This window comes from Nanorana parkeri, unplaced genomic scaffold (genome assembly GCF_000935625.1).
Source record: "Nanorana parkeri isolate BGI_ZX_2015 unplaced genomic scaffold, ASM93562v1 scaffold128, whole genome shotgun sequence".
NCBI classification, from domain to species: domain Eukaryota; kingdom Metazoa; phylum Chordata; class Amphibia; order Anura; family Dicroglossidae; genus Nanorana; species Nanorana parkeri.
The window spans coordinates 574505-594606 of NW_017306396.1; the positions used below are offsets into that span (position 1 = coordinate 574505).

Below are 20102 nucleotides of genomic sequence, written 5' to 3' on the forward strand. Positions count from 1 at the left end.
GGATTTTTTGTAAAATTACAATGACTCAGAAGACTGGACTGATTTTAAGTATACCTGTGCTCACATGTAAACTTGAAATGTAGTTCCACTTTTGCAGCCAAACTGGGATAAAATTTACTTTATATTTGTAGTATGTTTTTATTCACATTACATTACTTAACAAAAGTATACAAATTTCTAGTTACCTTTTTAAGTGCTTTTAACTTGCTTAAAAATCCTACCTAGCTTACCCCCTATGTAATCTTAAAGATGGGGCTGGAGCAGATGCTAATGTTTACTCTAGTGAACCCTGTGGGTACTGTGCTGGCAGATTTCATAATCAGTTGTAAACTTTGTGCACAGTATGGAGAAAGTGTTTTGTCATGAAGAAGTGTGTATGGATGGATAGACAAGTTCAAGAATGGTCACAAAAGTGTTAGCCATCAAGAAGGAGCTGGACGCCCATCCACATCCTTGGCTGATGACAACATTGAGCATACACGTGAAATGATTCTATCGAATAGACGAGTGACAGTGGATTATGAGGCTTTGGTCCCTGAAAGCAGCCCTACGAGGATGAAGATTCATCTCTGATGAAGAAGTGAAGACAGCGGTTCATTCATGGCTCACAGCGAATCCTAAAACATTTTTTAATGAGGAAATACGAAAGATTGTTGACAGATGGACAAAGTGTATTGAAAAGCAAGGAGATTATGTAAAAAAATGTATTTGTCTTTTCTAAAAGTTGATGAAAACAAATTCCACAGCCAGAGTGCGGATAATATTTGACTCGACCCTCGTAGATTTATACACTCTGTCCCAACAAAGGGTTAAAGCCTTTGAGGCATTGTATGTTAATGAGAGGAAGCTCAGTCAGACCCTCAGTTTGGTACTATAGTTTCACTCTAAATCTGCTCAGAGTAGCTTGGAATCTGCACAGAGGCCTTCAGCAAAGAAACAGCTACAATCTAAAAGGGAAGAAATATATTTTTAAAACATTATCTTTAGGTATGTTGTGTGAATAGGAAGACAGAACAAACATATAGTGGGCGGGTTCTCAAACTTGGCTGCAAATGTGGAATTACACTTCTACCTCCCTGGCGGTCTGATTATTTCCTTTTTTTTTCTATCTTTTTTTATCTTTAATTTCCTTTTAATTTTTAAATTCTTTTAAATTAAGTTTTTTACTTTTGAAATTCCTGCCAGTTCTGCCCCCTGTGACAGGGACGCTCACAAGAGACGGAACCCCGGAAGACAGATGCCGGAGGACAAAGCGGGGATAGTGGACATGTAAGTAACGTGCTGTGTAATCCTGAGTGTGGCTCGGGGTTACCGCTTTTGGTACTGAAAATTAACCCCAAACCACACTCGGGATTACCGCTAGGGAGGTTAAAGGATATCTACACCCAAAAACAAAAATGTATTATATTGCAGCTTACCAATTCTTAGATGCAGTGACTGCAGACGTTTCCTTTTTTAATTTTTTTTTTCCTTTTTTTGCCTGGTGATTCTGCCAGTAAAATAATTCTTGTCCCGAAGTGGCAAGAGAGTGTTGGACTACAGAACATCTGCCCCCCTCTTCTCCTCTCCATAACATGAAAGGGAGGTATTTTGCAGTTTATAGAGAGAACCGAGAGCTATTTAACTGGTAAAAGTGCAGCACAGACAGAAAGCACAAGGACTTATCAGCTCATTAGATTCCTGGAAGGACCAAACAGTATTTTGTAGCACTGATCAAGCACATATAAAAGACTATTAAAGGGGAACTCCAGAAACTGTAATAACTAACCCTTGCAGTGGGGCAACCGCCACTCTGCAAGGGCTAATGGCTAATTTTGTTTCTGGGGCCCGGGATAAAGAAGATATATTCACCTAATCCTCAGTCCTGCATCCATGGTGAAATGTCCCTTGGCATCCTCATGTCTAATGGACCTAAATTAGATGTGATGGTGTCACGGTGGTGACAATTTTGTAAGTCACATCATTGAGTATATTTAATATTCAGTTCCATATTTAGTTCACAAGTTTGAAAACCTAGTCTTTCTGCAGTTGATCAAATAGCAAATTAGAGGCAATAATGTGTTTCTGCCTCAAGGATTAAGAGCACAGGCAGGCCATTTATCTCTATGGCCAGCGGCCCACACATGTATCCTAGTGCAGAGGTCATGGACTTTCTAGCGGCACAAACACTGCTCAGTCACGGGCAGGCCGCAGCCTCAGCCAAAGGTCTACCTCTGAGGTCAGTTGATATACTTGAGCATTTGTTGAGGGGGTAAGATACTCTTTAACTGCCACACAGTTTTGTGCGTAGAAGAGAAATAGGGTTAGGAGTTTATTGGATGTATTTGTTTCAGGCTCTCCAAAACGAATGTTTAAACATTGTTTAATTGAACAGATGTTTCTTGATCAGAAATAGCACAAAAAAAATTAAATTGCAAAAAAATGATTTTGTAAATATTTCATGTGACTTGAGTTTTCACTTTTCTGCGTGACACTGGTCCTTTGAATTGAACAGTTTAGTAAACATGTCACAAATAACATCACATTAGCCTGGTAACAGATCGACAGAACAATACTTTTAGTATACCTTTGTAAATGCAAAATTAACAATTGAGGTATTCCTGTACTGCTCAGCACAGAACACAGCAGAACAATGTGTTGACCTGACTCATGTGATAGCTGCCTTTTTATAGCATGCAATACCACTACAGGGCTGCTAAATAGCAGCTGATCAGTGTCATGTGTGTGATATACAAACACTATTGTATGGAGAGGGTAGCTATTATTACACATAAACTACATATAGTATTTTAGCATTTCTTGCCCAAGTTAGATTTTAGTTTTACATGGTCATTTTGTATCACAAAACACAAAATGTTTACACTTTGTTCTGGACTAGATAGGGAGATCCTGGTCCTCAAGATGTTGAGACAGCAGTGTTAGGGCATCCTAAATCTTTAGGCTCCCCAACAACTAGTGTGCCACAGGTTGTCCATACCTGTTCACAGCACAATAAAATTCTAGATATTTTTATGTTTTGTGCTTCCTTGCTCTATCAACTAAAATGCATTATGAATACCTACGATATGCCTAGAATGTTTGAAACAGATCTACACAATATGTATACTTATATTGCTTAAAGTAAAACTAAACTTAGTTTACAGTCCTGATGATCTAAGCAAGACATCTTAAAGTGACACTAAATTTTGTAGTTAAATCTTAAAAATTCATTCAAGCACCCTACCTATTAACAAAAATGGATCTTATTTGTGTATCACTCAGCTGTAGATTCTCAAATCATCTCTGAATTGGTGCTGACATTGTCCTTCCTTATGGAGGGTGGCTACTTTTGTTCCTCATGGTCCCTGTGTGTGCTGTAAAGTAGCCACCACTCCAAGCTCACTCCTGTGATGGACTACAAACTCAATACAAAATAGCTAATTAAATGTGAGATTGCAGTCCATCACAGGAGCAAACTTGAAGGAAGGAAGGACAGTGTCAGCACCCATTCAGAGATGATTTGAGGATCTGTAGCCGAGTGATACATTTTTGTTAATAGTTAAGGTACTTATATGCTATTTTAAGATTTAACTCCTCAGTTCAGTGTCACTTTAAGCCAGCTGCTGGTGACTTTCTTTTACTAAATGTATTAATACAATTAGTTCAGCGCACTCCATACAGCATTCAGGCCTAATCATAAAAGGGCGAAAATGGCAGATGGCGCAGCCACAATATAAGTTGCAATCCAAGATATTACTAGCAAAGTAATCTAAGTTATTTAATTTGCTAAAAACAGTCCAAGCTATCGCCAACACACCATGTTTAGATGAGAGGGCAGGGCACTTTATTATCACAAATAGGATGTGAAGTTTCGTGGCCACTAAGCGCCACTTCTTCAAGCAGCAGTGACTTCTGTGGCCACAGTGAGGTCCTCAGTGGCCTTGAAATGTCACTTCCTGTCGGTGACAATAAAGTGTGATGTGTTCTCATCTGAACATGGCGTGTTGCTGATAGCTTGGACTGTTTTTAACAAAGTAAATAACTAAGAGCCGTATCGGATGCGGCCGGCCGGTCGGCCGGGTGCAGGTGGCAGCGGGGTCACCGGGGCCATTCATGACGGCCTCGGAGAGAGGCCCAGGGACAATTGCCACCCTGCCCACCGGCCCAGTCCGCCCCTGGCACCCAGATATTGCTGATATATCTGACCAGCTTTTATTGTTTGAGGCCACCTTTAATGATCATTTAATGTCACAATTTATATAGTTGTACCTCTATCAAGGCCCAAGAGATCTCGGGCTATGAATAGGCCTCTTTAAAGGACATTTAATCATTAAATATTAAAGTTTCCTTGCAAATATAAGATAATTGCACTTATGACTATAAATGCAGCAGCTCCTACACCTTGCCAAAGTAGGAGGTACTTGAAGTTTGATGTAAACACAGGAAATAAACATACGGGCAAACAATAGATTAAATTCTACTTACTTTGTTTGATAAGCAGCTAAAAAAAGTTGGTCAAGTTTTTACTATCGCCTAGGTGCCTATGCCAGCAATCTTGAATCCTCTCAAATCCACAGATAAGAAAACACAGCAAAATCAAATGGACATTGTATGCCCATAAATTATTTTATTTTCCATAATCTAGGGCTAACCATAAACATAAGTGCGTACAAAGCATAACTTTAAGACAGAGTTTATTTAACTACACAATGTTCCTTTATAAATGTAGGACACATGTTGAACATATGTCTCATCTTAAGTCCTTTATTACCAGAATAAAACTTCCTTGCACAGCTGTATGCCATATAGTATGTATGGAGTTTGGGATGTGTATCTAGCCATGCATACCACTGGTGGTAGGGTCTGGCAAGTAAGAAAGTGCTGTTTGATTTCCAGTGAATTTCCTCTGATATGGGCTGGATCACCCACAAGACTACTTAGGTGAATGCCTAGAGATAATTTTTTTACAAAAATATATCTTTCCTAAATATTGCAACATACAAACTTGAGACTGTCATTGTTTTCTATACATGGTCTGCTTTAAGAAAATATATAATTTGGAAGGTATTTAGAAAAAAATGCAGGCCCGCAATGTTGTTTTTTCATTTTACTGGAATATGTGAACGGGATATGTTTATGAAAGGTGGTCTGGAAATGGTGTGAAGGTGGCTAGCCCAAAGCTGCTAACCTGCCTAGGGCCTTTTTGGTCTTGTTCTAGTTCAAGCTAAATTCACATAATTTATTAGGGGCATAGCTACAAGGATAAGCATCCTGCTGCAGATTGACTGAACCTTTCCTCTGCTTCCACTAATCATATCTCCTATGATCAAGTACAGAAGAAGCATCGCTCTTCCTTGTGCCAGACCTAAAGCTTCTCTGCACAACTCTACAGGAGGGACCTAGTACTCTGTATTAGTCTAAGCAAACCACAGGGTGTTAAAGGTACAGAATGTCGGCTAGGGGCCTGTTTGCAGTTACCAGTGGTGGAATCCAAGTTTATATACAGCTCTAACATGGTACTGCTTGATAGAGATATAGCAATGCTATTGGAAGATCATGCCATTAGGCTGCATGTGTTTGCTAGCTATACTGGATACTGAATCTACTTACCATGGTCCATAGCAAATCTTGCACTTTGGCTACTAAATAAGCACACGCTTACTTTTTGGCGAAACTTGACAGAACTGACATTGGTGCCCACCACAGAGGACAAGCTTCTCTTTGGTAGGCTCAATAAGAGGAATTGCCAAGAAAAGGAGTCACACTAAAAGCCTTTCATAAATACTAACCATATCTGAATGTTTTGCAGCTCTCCTTGTTATACATAATATCCAGTTTTTCTTATATATTGTTGAGTCCACCACCACATCTCCACTTAAGGGCTGTCCAGCCCACTTTTATTAAATTAAAGTAAAGGTTGCCCTTGCAGGGGCTTTCAGCATTCCTCTTCCAATGCCACACAGTAAAATGCAAATACTTCACCAGCCTCCTGGCTTGCACTTACAACAGCATTGTTCTGATCTCAGACCTATGCCCTATCTGTTTCCAGACAGTCCTCAAATGTTATCATTGTGCACACCATCTCACTATGTAGACCTTTAGCAGCCCCCCTCACACCCTGACTTCGGGACAGAGGCCTCCTCTGTCCCCCCAGGTGGAGTCCTGAGTTCCTGCCAGCACCTATACTAAAAGGACTGTGCATACTTGAACAATCAGGATGCTGGTTGCTGGCAAAATATGGACACTCGGCTAGAGACTTAATCACCCAAGACTCTACAAAGCCCTAATCTAATTCTAGAGAGTTAAAAATCCAGTCTCCACTATACAAAACAAGCATACCGGAGCCCCATAACATGCATGGGTGAGGACGCTGGGTGACAACACCATTTTTCTACCATGACAGGGCACCATACTGTCACAATATATTATGCATCTATATATATTTATTGTACACTGAGTGGCCAGATTATTATGACCACCCCATCAGTACTTTGTTGGGCCACGAGATGACTCCACAAGATGACTTTGTTGGGCCGCATCATGACTCCACGAGATGTTGAAAGGTGATGCGAGGAATCTGACACTGCACTGTTGCCCTTCTGTTGTCTTGTACCAGTCTTGCCACTCTCCGTTCTGCCCTAACATTGACTAGTCGCTGACGGCCACAATACGCACGTTCAGACCCAGATTTTTGGCTGACAGTCCAGTCTTTAAGCACTTTAACAACAGCTGCTCTTGAACATTTAACGAATTCTGCTGTTTTGCTGATACTCGCTCCATGGCGCCGAGCGCCAACAATCATCCCACGTTCAAAGGCTGTTAAATTGCGTTGTTTACCCATATCTTCAGAACAAAATCACTTCTACTGTCATGGTAAACAAGCTGCTTCCCTATTTATGATGGTCTGGCCCTCTAGCAACTTCAGCGCGAAATTATAGCTAATTATCGATAATTTGCCTACAAACGTCAGGTGGTCATAATAATCTGGCCACTCAGTGTATATCTATGCTGCATAGTTTTTTTTTATATCCACGAATAACAATCCTTCCTGTATTCTCAATTAGCTGTAGGTACTGGAGGAAACATAGATATGCTAAGTTTGAATATTGTCTAATGATAATCTAATTGACTTATAAAGTGTGCCCTGAATAATTTACATTTTATTGAACCACTTTTAAGCAAACATATCACTGATACACTTTTTTTGTTCACATGCAAAATTGCTGACTTCAAGGTTAGCCAAGGACATTGCTGGCTAATACTACACTAACATATTCAGCTGATAGTTGGACACTGTATGCTACTGTTTCTTACCTGCTAGAGTGTATACATCTTATTTAATATATATACAAATATATCTATAAAATGGGTAATTCAAGTAGAGCTGCATTTGTGAGCTATGCAGCAAATATAGTTTACTATAATGATACAAAACATTGGTCGTATGATCAGAATATATTATTTACCTGTATCTACTGTGTTCAATTTCCAACTATTTTCCACTTGTAGTGTAGAAATATAATATTAACATGGTGGAGCATTTTTTTAAAGCCGTGAATGAAATTGTCACCAAACATTCATTACAGGTGAATCAATCACTGTAATTTAACATATACAGTACACCAGGAAAACACACCTGCAGTGAATGTTTGGTAAATGTCACATTTATTGCTTTTTAAATATACTTTTACGCTTTAGTTTACAGTCCTGTTGATCTAAGCAAGGCATCTTAAAGCGATACTAAATTTGGGAGTTAAATCTTAAAAATGCGTTGAAGTATCTTAACTGTTAAGAAAAATGTATCTTCTTTGTGTATCATTCGGCTGTAGATCCTGAAATCATCTCTGAATTCATGCTTAAACTGTCCTTCCTTCTGGAGGGTGGCTACTTTTATTCCCGATGGTCCCTGTGTGTATTGTAAAGTAGTCACCACTCCAAGCTCACTCCAGTGATAGACTACAGTCTCAATACAGATTAGTAAATTAAACCTGACCATAAACACACACAGGGACCATGGGGAACAAAAGTAGCCACCCTCCAGAAGGAAGGACAGTGTCAGCACCAATTCAAATATGATTTAGGCTCTGTTCAAACATTAGCGATTGTGCGCTGAAACGCGCTAAACATAAAAAACAATGCAATCAAATGTATATTGCTCACACTTGCACGACATCCGCGCTGTACGAAAATGTGTGTCGCGCATAAAAGTCTAATTGCAATGTTCTGGGTGGATCCTGCACGTTTCGGCTATAGTAATACTAACGTGTGTAATCCGCGCGCATGTTAAAATGTGCACAATTTCATGCCATGCTGTTTTCCGCTCGGTTTTAATGCAATATGTGAATGGAGCCTTAAGGATCTATCGCTGAGTGATACACAAATAACATACATATTTGTTAATAGTTAAGGTACTTGAATGCATTTTAAGATTTAACTCCTCAGTTTATTGTCAGGTTTTTTTCTATTTTACTGTGTTTATGTGTAAAAGACCTTAACAATTCAATTAGCTATATTCAATTTTCATGGAAATTATTATACATTTTCTCATTACTGACAAACAAACCTGTCACGTGATAGAGGGTGAATTGTCTTCATTTGTAAATTTGATTTGGCTAGGAAAGTGTGTCAGGCCAATTATGCCTCTGTCTGCCAGATTCTGTTGGTGGATTGTCACACAATTAATGTTTTCCTTGAATGGCGTACACTAATAATGCCTATCCTTTGAATATACAGCTCCATAAATAAATGTTTTTGTTAACTTTTTATGATAGACAGATAGACAGACAGATAGATAGATAGATAGATAGATAGATAGATAGATAGATAGATAGATAGATAGATAGATAGATAGATAGATAGATGATAGTGTGTTTGTGGCGATTTTGAACAATAATGATAGCAGCGTGAAAAATATAAAAAAACAAATATATGAGTATAATTGTCATTACTCATATTACCATTACAGCTAATTGAAGGGTATGAGGGAAGCTCATGAGTGAAAAATAACAGCTTCACAAACAGCCGCATTTCTTATCAACTCTTAAGACAGATCAGTCACAAGGGGGTTACAGAAATGTTTAGGTTTTCGGTAAACTGTAGGGATTTTTAGTGTGACTTTGGCTGGAAAAGACATTTATCTGGGAGCATAAAAAGCAAAAAGTCACAAAGTTACTTAAACATGTACATATTAAGTTTGTGGTGTGTTAAGAGAATAAATAGCTGAATAGATGCCGCTTGTTTGCTGTAATTTTTCTTCTTAATATTGTTATTTCTATGCAGATAGCACCAACATCTGTACAATGTGAGGACACAGAGAGGCTAACACCAATAGCATTTTAAAATATGCAAGAACATTAGTGTGAGAATAAAGCCTTTCAATGATGCATTGTAGAGGTCATATATTCTTGAATTAGACAAACTAGAAGGCAATTCTTTCACAGAATGATATACCCATGGGAAAATATCTAAGTATTCTCATTCATTTTTCATACCGTATTTTATTATATGCAGATAACTGAAACAAACATAGTAAATAACAAAGCAGGTTACACATTTGAGAGTATGGAGTTCTACAAATGACGCTTTGCATTCTGTAAATTAGGAAGACTAGATACCTAGAAATATTTTGCAGTTGGTAAAGTTACAATCTACCTCATTTATCAAAATAAAAATTAGAAATTGCCTATGTTATCTTATAGTATCCAATAACAATCAAAAATACACTGAAAGTTACCACTGATTTTGAAGGTTTTAATGTTAGTAGCTGTTATAAGGGAATAGAGTGTTCTTATTTAAACACTTTGAAAAAAAAGACCATTTGAGTCAGTGATTGTGTCAGCTTTAATTGTCCTCTTCACAAAGAACAATTGCATTTTTTTTTGTCAAATCCAAAGGAGTCTGTGTTGCTCTTACCAGCCAATCAGATATCAACTTTTATTTTCTTAAAGCAGCAAGAAAAGATATTTCCTATTGCTTTTGAGCAGTCACATTTTTATATCAACAGTTAAGATGAAGAAGGGTAAATGAAAGATCATAGAGCTCAATGACAAATTAAAATGAGTCTAAGGGGTTGATTTACTAACCTTATAAACACACCACGAACATGTATACACCTCTGTAGTGTGTTCCCTCCAAGCATGATCTATGGGTGGAATCTAAACACCTTTGTAGTGTGTACACACCCAGCAGGTGTGTCGTGCAAAGCCAAGCATGAATTGCAAGGTGATGTTGTGTAAATTAGCTCTATGTCATGTTGCTTGCGTTGATGAATGCAGGAATGTAAATGCATGAGCTAACCATTTTTGTCTAAACTGTGAAGCAGCATTATATATGCATCATGTGCATGATTTTTCCATATATGGCATTAGTGGAAATATGCTTTTAGAGACTTTTTGGTTGATAAATACGTTTTGCTGTGTGAAAATCACACGCACCTATTTTTTGTCAAATCCAAAGGAGTCTGTGTTGCTCTTACCAGCCAATCAGATATCAACTTTTATTTTCTTAAAGCAGCAAGAAAAGATATTTCCTATTGCTTTTGAGCAGTCACATTTTTATATCAACAGTTAAGATGAAGAAGGGTAAATGAAAGATCATAGAGCTCAATGACAAATTAAAATGAGTCTAAGGGGTTGATTTACTAACCTTATAAACACACCACGAACATGTATACACCTCTGTAGTGTGTTCCCTCCAAGCATGATCTATGGGTGGAATCTAAACACCTTTGTAGTGTGTACACACCCAGCAGGTGTGTCGTGCAAAGCCAAGCATGAATTGCAAGGTGATGTTGTGTAAATTAGCTCTATGTCATGTTGCTTGCGTTGATGAATGCAGGAATGTAAATGCATGAGCTAACCATTTTTGTCTAAACTGTGAAGCAGCATTATATATGCATCATGTGCATGATTTTTCCATATATGGCATTAGTGGAAATATGCTTTTAGAGACTTTTTGGTTGATAAATACGTTTTGCTGTGTGAAAATCACACGCACCTGGTGCGTGCGTGTGTTTAGGTTAGTAAATCACCCCCTAAAACTCATGAAGTCATTCCACATTGTATCTGTTATGATTACTGTTAGTTGTCATCCATTCAAAATAAACATATTGTAAGTAGTGTAGGGCATATACTATCTGATTGGCTTGTTTATAAAAGTACAAGTGTTATCCTTCAGCTAAATCATTTTTATATTTCTAGGGCTCTTTCACACAGACACCTGTCAGTTACGATCACAGGGGATTTGTGCACAGATCCCCTGTTGATTGGATCAGTTCAGACTGCATGTCACCGTTCTGACATCTAATGTCCCAGTCCAGTTTTTTCCTCCATTTTTAGGATGGAGGAAAAAACTGCATTTCCAGACCTGTGTTAGGTCGGGTATAAGTGGGCATGTGTTGGTTTACATCAGATTACCCCTGATCCATCAGGATCAGGTCCACCAAAAGTTTGGTTTTCTGGACCTGTATAGAGTCATGGGTAATCACATGTCCATTTAGATTTAGGTGCCCATAAATTAGCATTGTGCTTCCGACCTGATCTGCCTAAAAACTTTGGCAGGTGGACCTGATCTGAAAGAGTCCTATGTTGATATTTTTGAACACCATTTCAAAATGTTCTGATGAACATCAGTAAACACACCTTTGAAGATGTTCAGTATACCTGTTTTGTAGGTTATACAAAAGTGCCACCAGCAAATGTAAGCATTCCTTCTCTTTCAGTAATATATGGTCAACATTTGAGAACACTTAGATCACTGCTGTTTGGCATCTATAAGAATAGACCGAACAGCAGCGAGTAGTCTGCCGGAGGTTCGGCTCAGCCGATCCAGATGTCGAACTCCTTCTGCACTTCTGCTTCTGCTGAGCATGTTCGGCTGATCCGAAGCCACACGAAGCAAGCCGATGTACTGCTGATTTCAGCCGATGTACGGCTGAAATCAGCCGTACCAGCCTGAAGTGAATAGCCGAACAGTGTTCGGCTCACTTCACTTCTGATCGGTCATTCACTCGGCTGCCCTCGGCAGCTTTGTGTATAGACCCTTTAGGGATAATGCACTCATATTGACCTGTATGGAAAATTACAAACTAAGTAGCATGACACATGGAAAAATCAACAATAAATGCAAGTAAATACTATGCCATGTAACTCAATTTATAAAGCAAACAGTGCATTGCACACATTAGAAGCACTGAGGTGTATTCTAAGTAATGCTCAAAAACATGAAAATAGAACAGAAAGCTACACTACTACTGTATGATACAGTTGCACACTTTTTACACTTTTGTACCTATTTCAGTCACTATGATATCTCTAATGCAAACTCTATAGCAGTGTTATTTTTTAATAATGCAGTTTGTACATGTATTGTAATTATGTTAACAACTGTACTCATTACTCTCAGTGTTATTTGATAACCATTTTTTCAGACTTATAATGTAACCATTACTTTTTTTTTTTCAAACAGATGACGGAGGGTCGGCGATGTCAAGTCCACCTCCTAGATGACAGGAAGTTGGAACTTCTTGTACAGGTAAACAAACCTCTAATATACATGATATGTTTGATATTAAGGGAAACTTACCAAGCCTTTACGTATTCATATATAAGGTGTGTTGCACCAATGCAGAGCTAAAAGTATATTATATCATTATTAAGAACCTTACAAACATCAAGCTTTTTCAGGACATGTATATAAAGGGATAAGGTCACCATAATTTGCTGCCTAATTGGCATTTCCTGGACAATGTCAAACTTCAGTTAAATGGCATTCCTTGCATATACGTGAACTGGGTGGACAGGAAAAATAAGGTCTGGTAGAAGGAAGGCTGACTAAAGACATGAATGAACACATTTGAGACAAAGTTGAATTCCAGGAAGTGTGCACTCATTGTGACTTTTACACATGGTGTGAAATATTTTCAGTATTCATTTTACAAAAGACAGAGTTATATATGGCTGAAACCTAGATGAGCACATACAATCACATACTTTTTGAATCAGTATTAATTACTGAATGTCATTACAATATGTAATGATATAACGCAACCTAATGTAATATTTTCATAGGATGCACTTATCAAGTGTAAATAAGCAAGTGCACATTGCTACACTTTGAAAGTGTAAATTTAAAAGTGTAAAAAAAAATTTTTTTTGTAACACAAATAATACATTTCCTCACCAAACACTAACAATGTAACATTAAACCTAAAGAGTGCATAAACAAATACATTGAAACTTGTCCTAAATGTGGTGATGCTTATAATTCAGCCTAGGAGTATATACCAGAATTGTTTCTGCTGTAAAAGTTCAGCCTCAGTTTACAAGTATTCTTAAAGCCTTAAAAGGGAAAAAAACGATAGGTATGAAGTAATTGCTGTCATGGGGCATGTCGGATCCTCTTTGTCACTAGAGGGTAACAGGCTGCTAGAGCGAGCAGGACCAGCTGCTTGCTCTAGAATTGCAAAGCAGGAACTGAGTCAGACAAGTTGGAGGTCAGGGCAGGCAGGTGTGAATGGGGGAACAAGTGGAAACTCAGGCAGAAAGCAAAAGCATTGACTTTGGATAGTCAGAGCCTAAGCTGAAAATGTAAAACTGAACGTTAGTAAAATATTTTGGGGGGATAAAGCACTAAACACATTAGATGTTTGTAATGGTGTGTATCCCCTTAGCTGCTGCTTGTAAAACTATACTTCCACTGCCCCTCTCAGCCATCGCATATTACACTGTATCCCCTACAAAATATTTTACTAAACTTCAGCTTTAACTGGAAACAAGAGAGCAGCTAGACAGGTAGTAACTCACCTTTATTCAGGTGCTGACTGTTAATATGCAGCTGCAGTTGACTACATGCATAGTTATTAATATGTGTACCCTAATCCAGCTCTGGATGGAACTGCAGAGTAACTTTTACAAACTTAGGGCAAGATTTAGTCTTTCATTCTTGAAAAGGCATTTTGTAATATGTTTTTAACACATCTTTATATGTTTTCTGGCACGTTTCATTTATTTTCCATACACCTTTGCATTCGGTAAGGCTGTCTACTGTAACCCTAATTTCTGTTTTGTTTCTTTGGGTTACTATATGAACGTAAACTTTATGAAATTGTTAATATGTCCCTGTACTGCAATGTAAGCTTTAAAAACAAAAGTCCTGCCTAAGAGCAGAGACCACAACATTTCTTTACTTTCAGACAGAAATTATTTACTTTGTTACCGGATCCTGCCTTTCCTTGAAAGCATGTATAACCCACCACATTGGAAATAAAATATTTAGAACACATGAGAATGGGGCTCTCAGGGTTCAAAGGTGCAGTTTTCACGAGAAATAGAGTTTTTATAGGGCCTTGTATGTTTTTTTAAAAACAGTGTGGTAACAGGTTGGCTTTTTAAGCAGATAGACAATTAAATTATTTCTGTAAAAGCTGAGGACAAAATGGAATACAGATGGGTTTAATATTTGTTCTTTCTTCAAATTAAAATTTGTGACTAGAAATACTTTACTTTTGAAGGAAGCCTATGCTAAAAGCAATATGTTGGATTCCATTGCTGGCCTCCTTCCAAAAATGCTACTTGCCTGCATGGCTCTGGTTTCTATACTTGTTTGAGTCACTAATATGAAGCAAGCATATAGCCAGTCAGGGCAGTAGGAAGTAAAGCTGTAGTGACACCATACGTATTTTCTCAGTATAATTTTTTTTTAATGCTTCCATATGAATTTCAGGGTGGAAAACCAACAGGCCTTTATTGGGCTTAGGTATAAATAGTGTGCTATCAAGAACATTTCTCGATGCTGAAACCACTTGGTACCCTTGTTTGAATTTCAATTCTGCATTGCAGTTTGAAGCTGATTAGTTGGGGGTAACAAGTAAGGGTAACAAGAAATGTTCTTGTTAGCACTTTTTCTGTGCATAAGATCCTTAAAATAAACATTTGTAAAATACTAAGTTTCGAAACTCTTGGTATACTACAAAGTTGTTGCATCTGTATGTAGCTCTAGCCAAACACAGAACAGAATATTGTTTGCAAATCATTCTTGTTTAAATGAAGAGCAGCTATGTTTACAGCATGGTTGCTGCACCCATTTCCTTTTACAAACAGATGTCCTGTTACTTCTGTGTACAAATGTAAAGTATCCTTAGCGGTAATGCACTCCCCACTTTTAATCCCCTATTTAATTGTTCTAGTCTAAATGTGTTTAATACATCTGGGATGAGTTTAATGTACTTAATAAATGCCAGTTAGTCTAATTATTGTCAAATACTGTTATGCTTTTCGTATTTTTAAATTGCCATTTTTAGAACCATCATTTCTTCTCTGCTACTGTTATAGAAAAAAAAATATCTATTTTTTACTGGGAATGATTATTGTTTGCTACTTTGGGGCGCAAAGTCCCAAAGTGTTATGGAAATATCCAGCAAGCTTATCGTAGCTCATGATCATCAATGTCCACCAATTTTGGCAATTCAGAAAAATGTCAGGACTGTTGTCATTTTTTTTTTCATTTGCTTTAGAGCAATAGTGCTCAACTTAGCTGATATAGGGGGCTTCAAGTGTGGAGCTGACATTATCAAAGGACCCCACATAATATTCAGTGAAGGTATTGCTACACGAAGTTGTCAGAGACTGCAGACGTGCAACAGGAGATGGTCAGAGACTACAAACATGCTATGGAGGTTGTTGGAAAATGAGGACATGCTTCAGGAGACAGTTATAGACAGGCAACATGTTACATGAGGCTGCTAGAGACCATATCTATTACAGCCCCTTCACAGGTCAACACCTCCACATCAGCATGCCTTTTCCTTAGCTCTGCTGAGAAAAACTGTAACTATAATTTTGTCTTTTTATTATATTTTTTCCTTCATTTAAGAAGAAACATATATTTTTTCTTCAGTGATGTCCGTCAAGATTTTGAGAAACATTGTTTGAGCTTGTCTATACCCAGAAATAGCCCTTCACAACACTTTTAGAGGTTACACCCGAACCCAGCTGGACTGAGGAACGTGGGGTCTATAAGGTGACCTTCAGACACCTGGCTCTGCATCGTAGTGCTTTTCAGACCTCTGTGTACTTTGTTAGTTAGTAGCAGAGCCCTTTCCAGGTCCAGAGCTGTGGCATAGCCTCTGATGTGACCCAGTGTCTGAAGACTCATGCTGTAAGTAAGGCCATCCGGGCTGAAGTAGATCGGCATTATGAAGTCGTATCTGGGTCCCACTGGACTAAAAGATGTGGAGCTTTCCTGGAATGTGACCTTCGGCACTGGGTTCTGCATTGTGACACTTTCCAGATGTTTGTGTACTGTGTTAGTTAGCCACAGAGCTCTCTCAAGTTCAGAGCCATTGTATAGCTTCTGGTGTGACCCAGTCTCTGAAGATTCACTGTCTCTGAAGGCTCAACTAGTAAGCAGGGCCAGTAGGTCTAAATCACTGAGAGTTACCTCACCTTTGGTACAACTGGGCACCATTTTTAAAATTACTTGCTTACACCATCTTCAGTGCGGTAAGGCTTAAGGCTGAGGGGCTTAGCTCTGATGTCATTTGCTAGGTAGAGTGCTGCACACATAGCATGTTCTCTTTTCTGCCTTTTGGCCTAGAGGAAGCGCATCCCACTGCTGCTCCTGCTCCTGAAGCATCAGGTAGATCTCTGGTCTCCAGTATAATTCCATTGCCCATCTACACAGACTTGGCTATTTCCATCTGCCTAAAACAATCCTCAGCACTGCTACCCAGTTATGTGAGTACTTAAGGGCTTGCCTCAATTTGGACCTAGTTGCTGATCTCATGTGGCACAACATGTATTCTTAAAGACACACTGAGGACAGTCCCACTACTATGGGTAACCTCAGCCTGCACTTCCCTAATGCTTCTGGAGACATTTTCCCGGTATCCCTAAATGAAACCAACCTCTGTGATCTGGTTATGGGTCTTCATTTATGGAGTTTATTTCAGCTCCGCCGGGCAGGGCCAAGGCCTTTCCCATGTCCACAGGGAACTTCCTAGCTGTTCGTGCCCAGCTAGTGAATCATTCTTTTTATAGGGGTTTCAAGCATGCTCCGACACCTGCATCGGCTGAATCTGCCTCTGACCCTCCTGTTACAGTGAGCCAGACCAGTCTGCTGTTTCTGTTTGTCATTTCTGATTCAGTATCCCAACAGTTGGGAGAGGCTGTTTTTGAGTCACCACAGTCTCCTGCTGTAGGTCATTTAGAGCTCCTGCATCTGCAAAGACCTTTCTGCTACACTGGCTGTTGATGATTTCCTTTATGCTTAATGAAAACATCCTGAAAGGTCCTAAACCCCAGTTTCAGTTAGCTGGTTTGTTCTCCGATCCTGTGTTGGTGGAGTGGTTGAAGTAGATTTCTAGAGTCTTGAACTTCAGTCATGATGGTTTATCACTAGCCTTTGAGCTTGTGCCCCACATAGGACTGATATCTATAAAAATGCACAGGGCAGTCTGACTATGTGTGTAGGATGCTGACGTTCAAAAAACAGCTGACTCAACTTTCCTTCAAGGGATGTTGTATCTTTGGACTGGCTTTTGAAACTCATTAGCAATGCCACAGATGACCACAGTATGTTCCTACCAGAGTGCAGGAGAACATACCCATGGAAGTTATTCGTTTAAGGGCATTCTCCTTCTAAGGGAAATTCTGCATCCTCTTATAATGCTGATCCTTAGTATCCCTCTCCCCAGTGGGACCTTCTGAGTTACAGTTTACACGGCTCCCTCCCCTAGCAGATTCCTGACCCCTCATTGTCACTTCTAGTTGTTGACAGCACTGGATCTTATGTCTGCCCTAGTGCCTTCACTTGGCATCCCCTACGTGGGATGCTTAGATGACCTTCCTTAAAAAGGGTCAGATTTTCTGAACTCTGACAGCCAGAATTCTCTGGAAGGGCCCAACTTCTGCTCTGCTAATTTCCATTAGTTAGAAGCTTTCAGATGTCTAGTGTTGGTAAATATCAGTTATCAACGAGCAAAGCTGAGCAGTTTAGATCCTCGCTGAAGCACTCTTCTCTCTAGGTCGGTGAACTCTTCCCTAACAGTCTTGGTACTTCCCCCTCTTTTGAAGGCTAGAGGAGTACAGGTGCTTGCTCTCTTTACATCACCTGTCCTGCTCTTGTTGACCTTTGATCTTCCTTAGTCTTCCTCTGGGTATCTGTGAATCTGGATTTGAGGCAAGATATGCAGGCGGTCCCTATGGATCTAATGGTTCCTGATATGAATCCTCAGTTTCTTAGGGTCTACGTGGGTGGTTCATTCCCCTATCACGGAGGAAACCTGTCGCAGGGCTGTCCTCATTAAGAAGTTGCCACTTTTGTAAATTTTATTGAGGAAGCACCATGCAGAATGGATGTAATATTCCAGGAATGCTTGAAGCTGCTGACATACCAATAAGAAGTAGGCATAAAAAAGAAGCATGCATAATTTCATAGCATTAGCAAAATGTAAGTCTCATAAATTGCTGGGGCTTCTACTTTAAAATTATTGAATTCTCCCCGGCAGTTTCGTTTAAACAAGTTGTTTCTAAACTGTCGTGGATAATGGTACACGAGAAACTGAGTAGCATCCTCGGAGATACCCAAAGTAAATTTGAATGGGTAAGGGAGCCATGGATGCAATACCTTCACATTTCTGAGTCTCCTTAGCCGAGAATTCCTGTTGCAAAACTGATCTCCATTTGCTGTATCCTAGATACCTCCCTGATCTTTTTCTACTCTTCTCCCTTCCTATACATTTACCCTTTCCCCCTCCTTGATCATAATATTGTTTTTTTGAGCTCCTTATGTGAAATGTACCTTTGTTCTGTCCCTTTTGTGAGCATCTAATGTACCTGATTTGTCGTAAAAGCTATCACTATGCAATGATCTGACCTTACATGACTGTGTAATAGTAAGTATCTTGCGGGATGCTATGTGTATTTTGTTTTGTTGTATTGTCCAAAACCTTAATAAAAAATTTGTGATAGTAAAATTTTTGGATCCCTAAAATTAGCTCTTTTTAAAAAAAGTGCAATGCGTGCAGTGGTAGATGAATCTTATCTCTGAAATTATTTTTCTATTGCAGTCATAATTCACTTAGTCTTCCCCAACATTGCCAAAATCTAAGTCCAAATTTCATATGGTAAATTTTGCTCTGGAAGGAAATGTGTCAGCCAGATGTTTTAACATGGAACTTGGCTTTAATAGAGTATTCAACAGTACCACTGACTTCATATTGTATACACTCACAAAAAATAATGTGGAGCAGGAGCTAAAACATCTATATTTACATATACAGGTATGAACCATAAAGGTAATACATCTATATATCACACCTATTGCAGCTAGTGAACATTGTCATTTTCAGCAATTTTATAGTCGCTTTTAATTGTAAGTACTATCCAGTGACCTATCCCAACCTATGTGTAGCTCAACGCTCATTGTGTGATAGACGCTCTGCTTGAAAGTAGGGTTATTAGATATCAAGATCATTTGATGATTGATAATTTATTTTAGCAGACTCTTCACTGATGGTAACATATTTATGATCCAGTATACACATTTAGATTCAACCTGGATTGAACAGGTTTTTGTGAATCAAGGAAGAAATATGTTGCTTATTTCAACTGACCAACTTAAAGCTGATATTAGGCTGCCAAAATCCTACTGAATTGTTTTGTTGTTTATTGTCCACAATGTTAGCATTCTTTTTGTGGCCTCTATAGAAATATTGATGGGAAATTAAGGTTAAGAGTGTTGTGGTGTTTTAGTTTTTTTTCTTGGGGCACCATATGATGATGACAGATGGGCAATTTATTGTTAAGATTTTTTAAATTGGTACAAAATTGGTACAACACAAAGGATTGCATTTGTTGCCAGTAGCGACCAATCAGTTTCACCTTTCATTTTATGGAGAAATAAAGCAAGAATTCTGATTGGTTGCTAATTGATTGCTATTAACAACACCCCCTGTGTTGTTTTCTTTTTTTAATTCTAAGAATCACTCCCATTGTGGAAAGCTAAGAGTACTGTAGAACATTGTATAAGAACAATGAAAACAGTGGAGATATTTTATTTGACAGTAGACAGAAAGAAAAGTAAAAACAGACAAGGCAAAACTCACATAGCCATGAACTTTAGGG

General features: G+C 38.7%; 1 protein-coding gene across 2 annotated transcripts in view; it reads left to right on the plus strand.

Annotated features, from left to right (window-relative positions):
• FRMD4A (FERM domain containing 4A) overlaps positions 1–20102 on the plus strand; it is a 246056-nt gene that overhangs the window by 79660 nt on the left and 146294 nt on the right. For both annotated transcript variants that reach the window (XM_018553740.1, XM_018553741.1), the window contains exon 2: positions 12445–12510. In XM_018553740.1, the coding sequence (XP_018409242.1) occupies positions 12445–12510 (66 nt within the window). The remainder of the gene's footprint in view (positions 1–12444; positions 12511–20102) is intronic.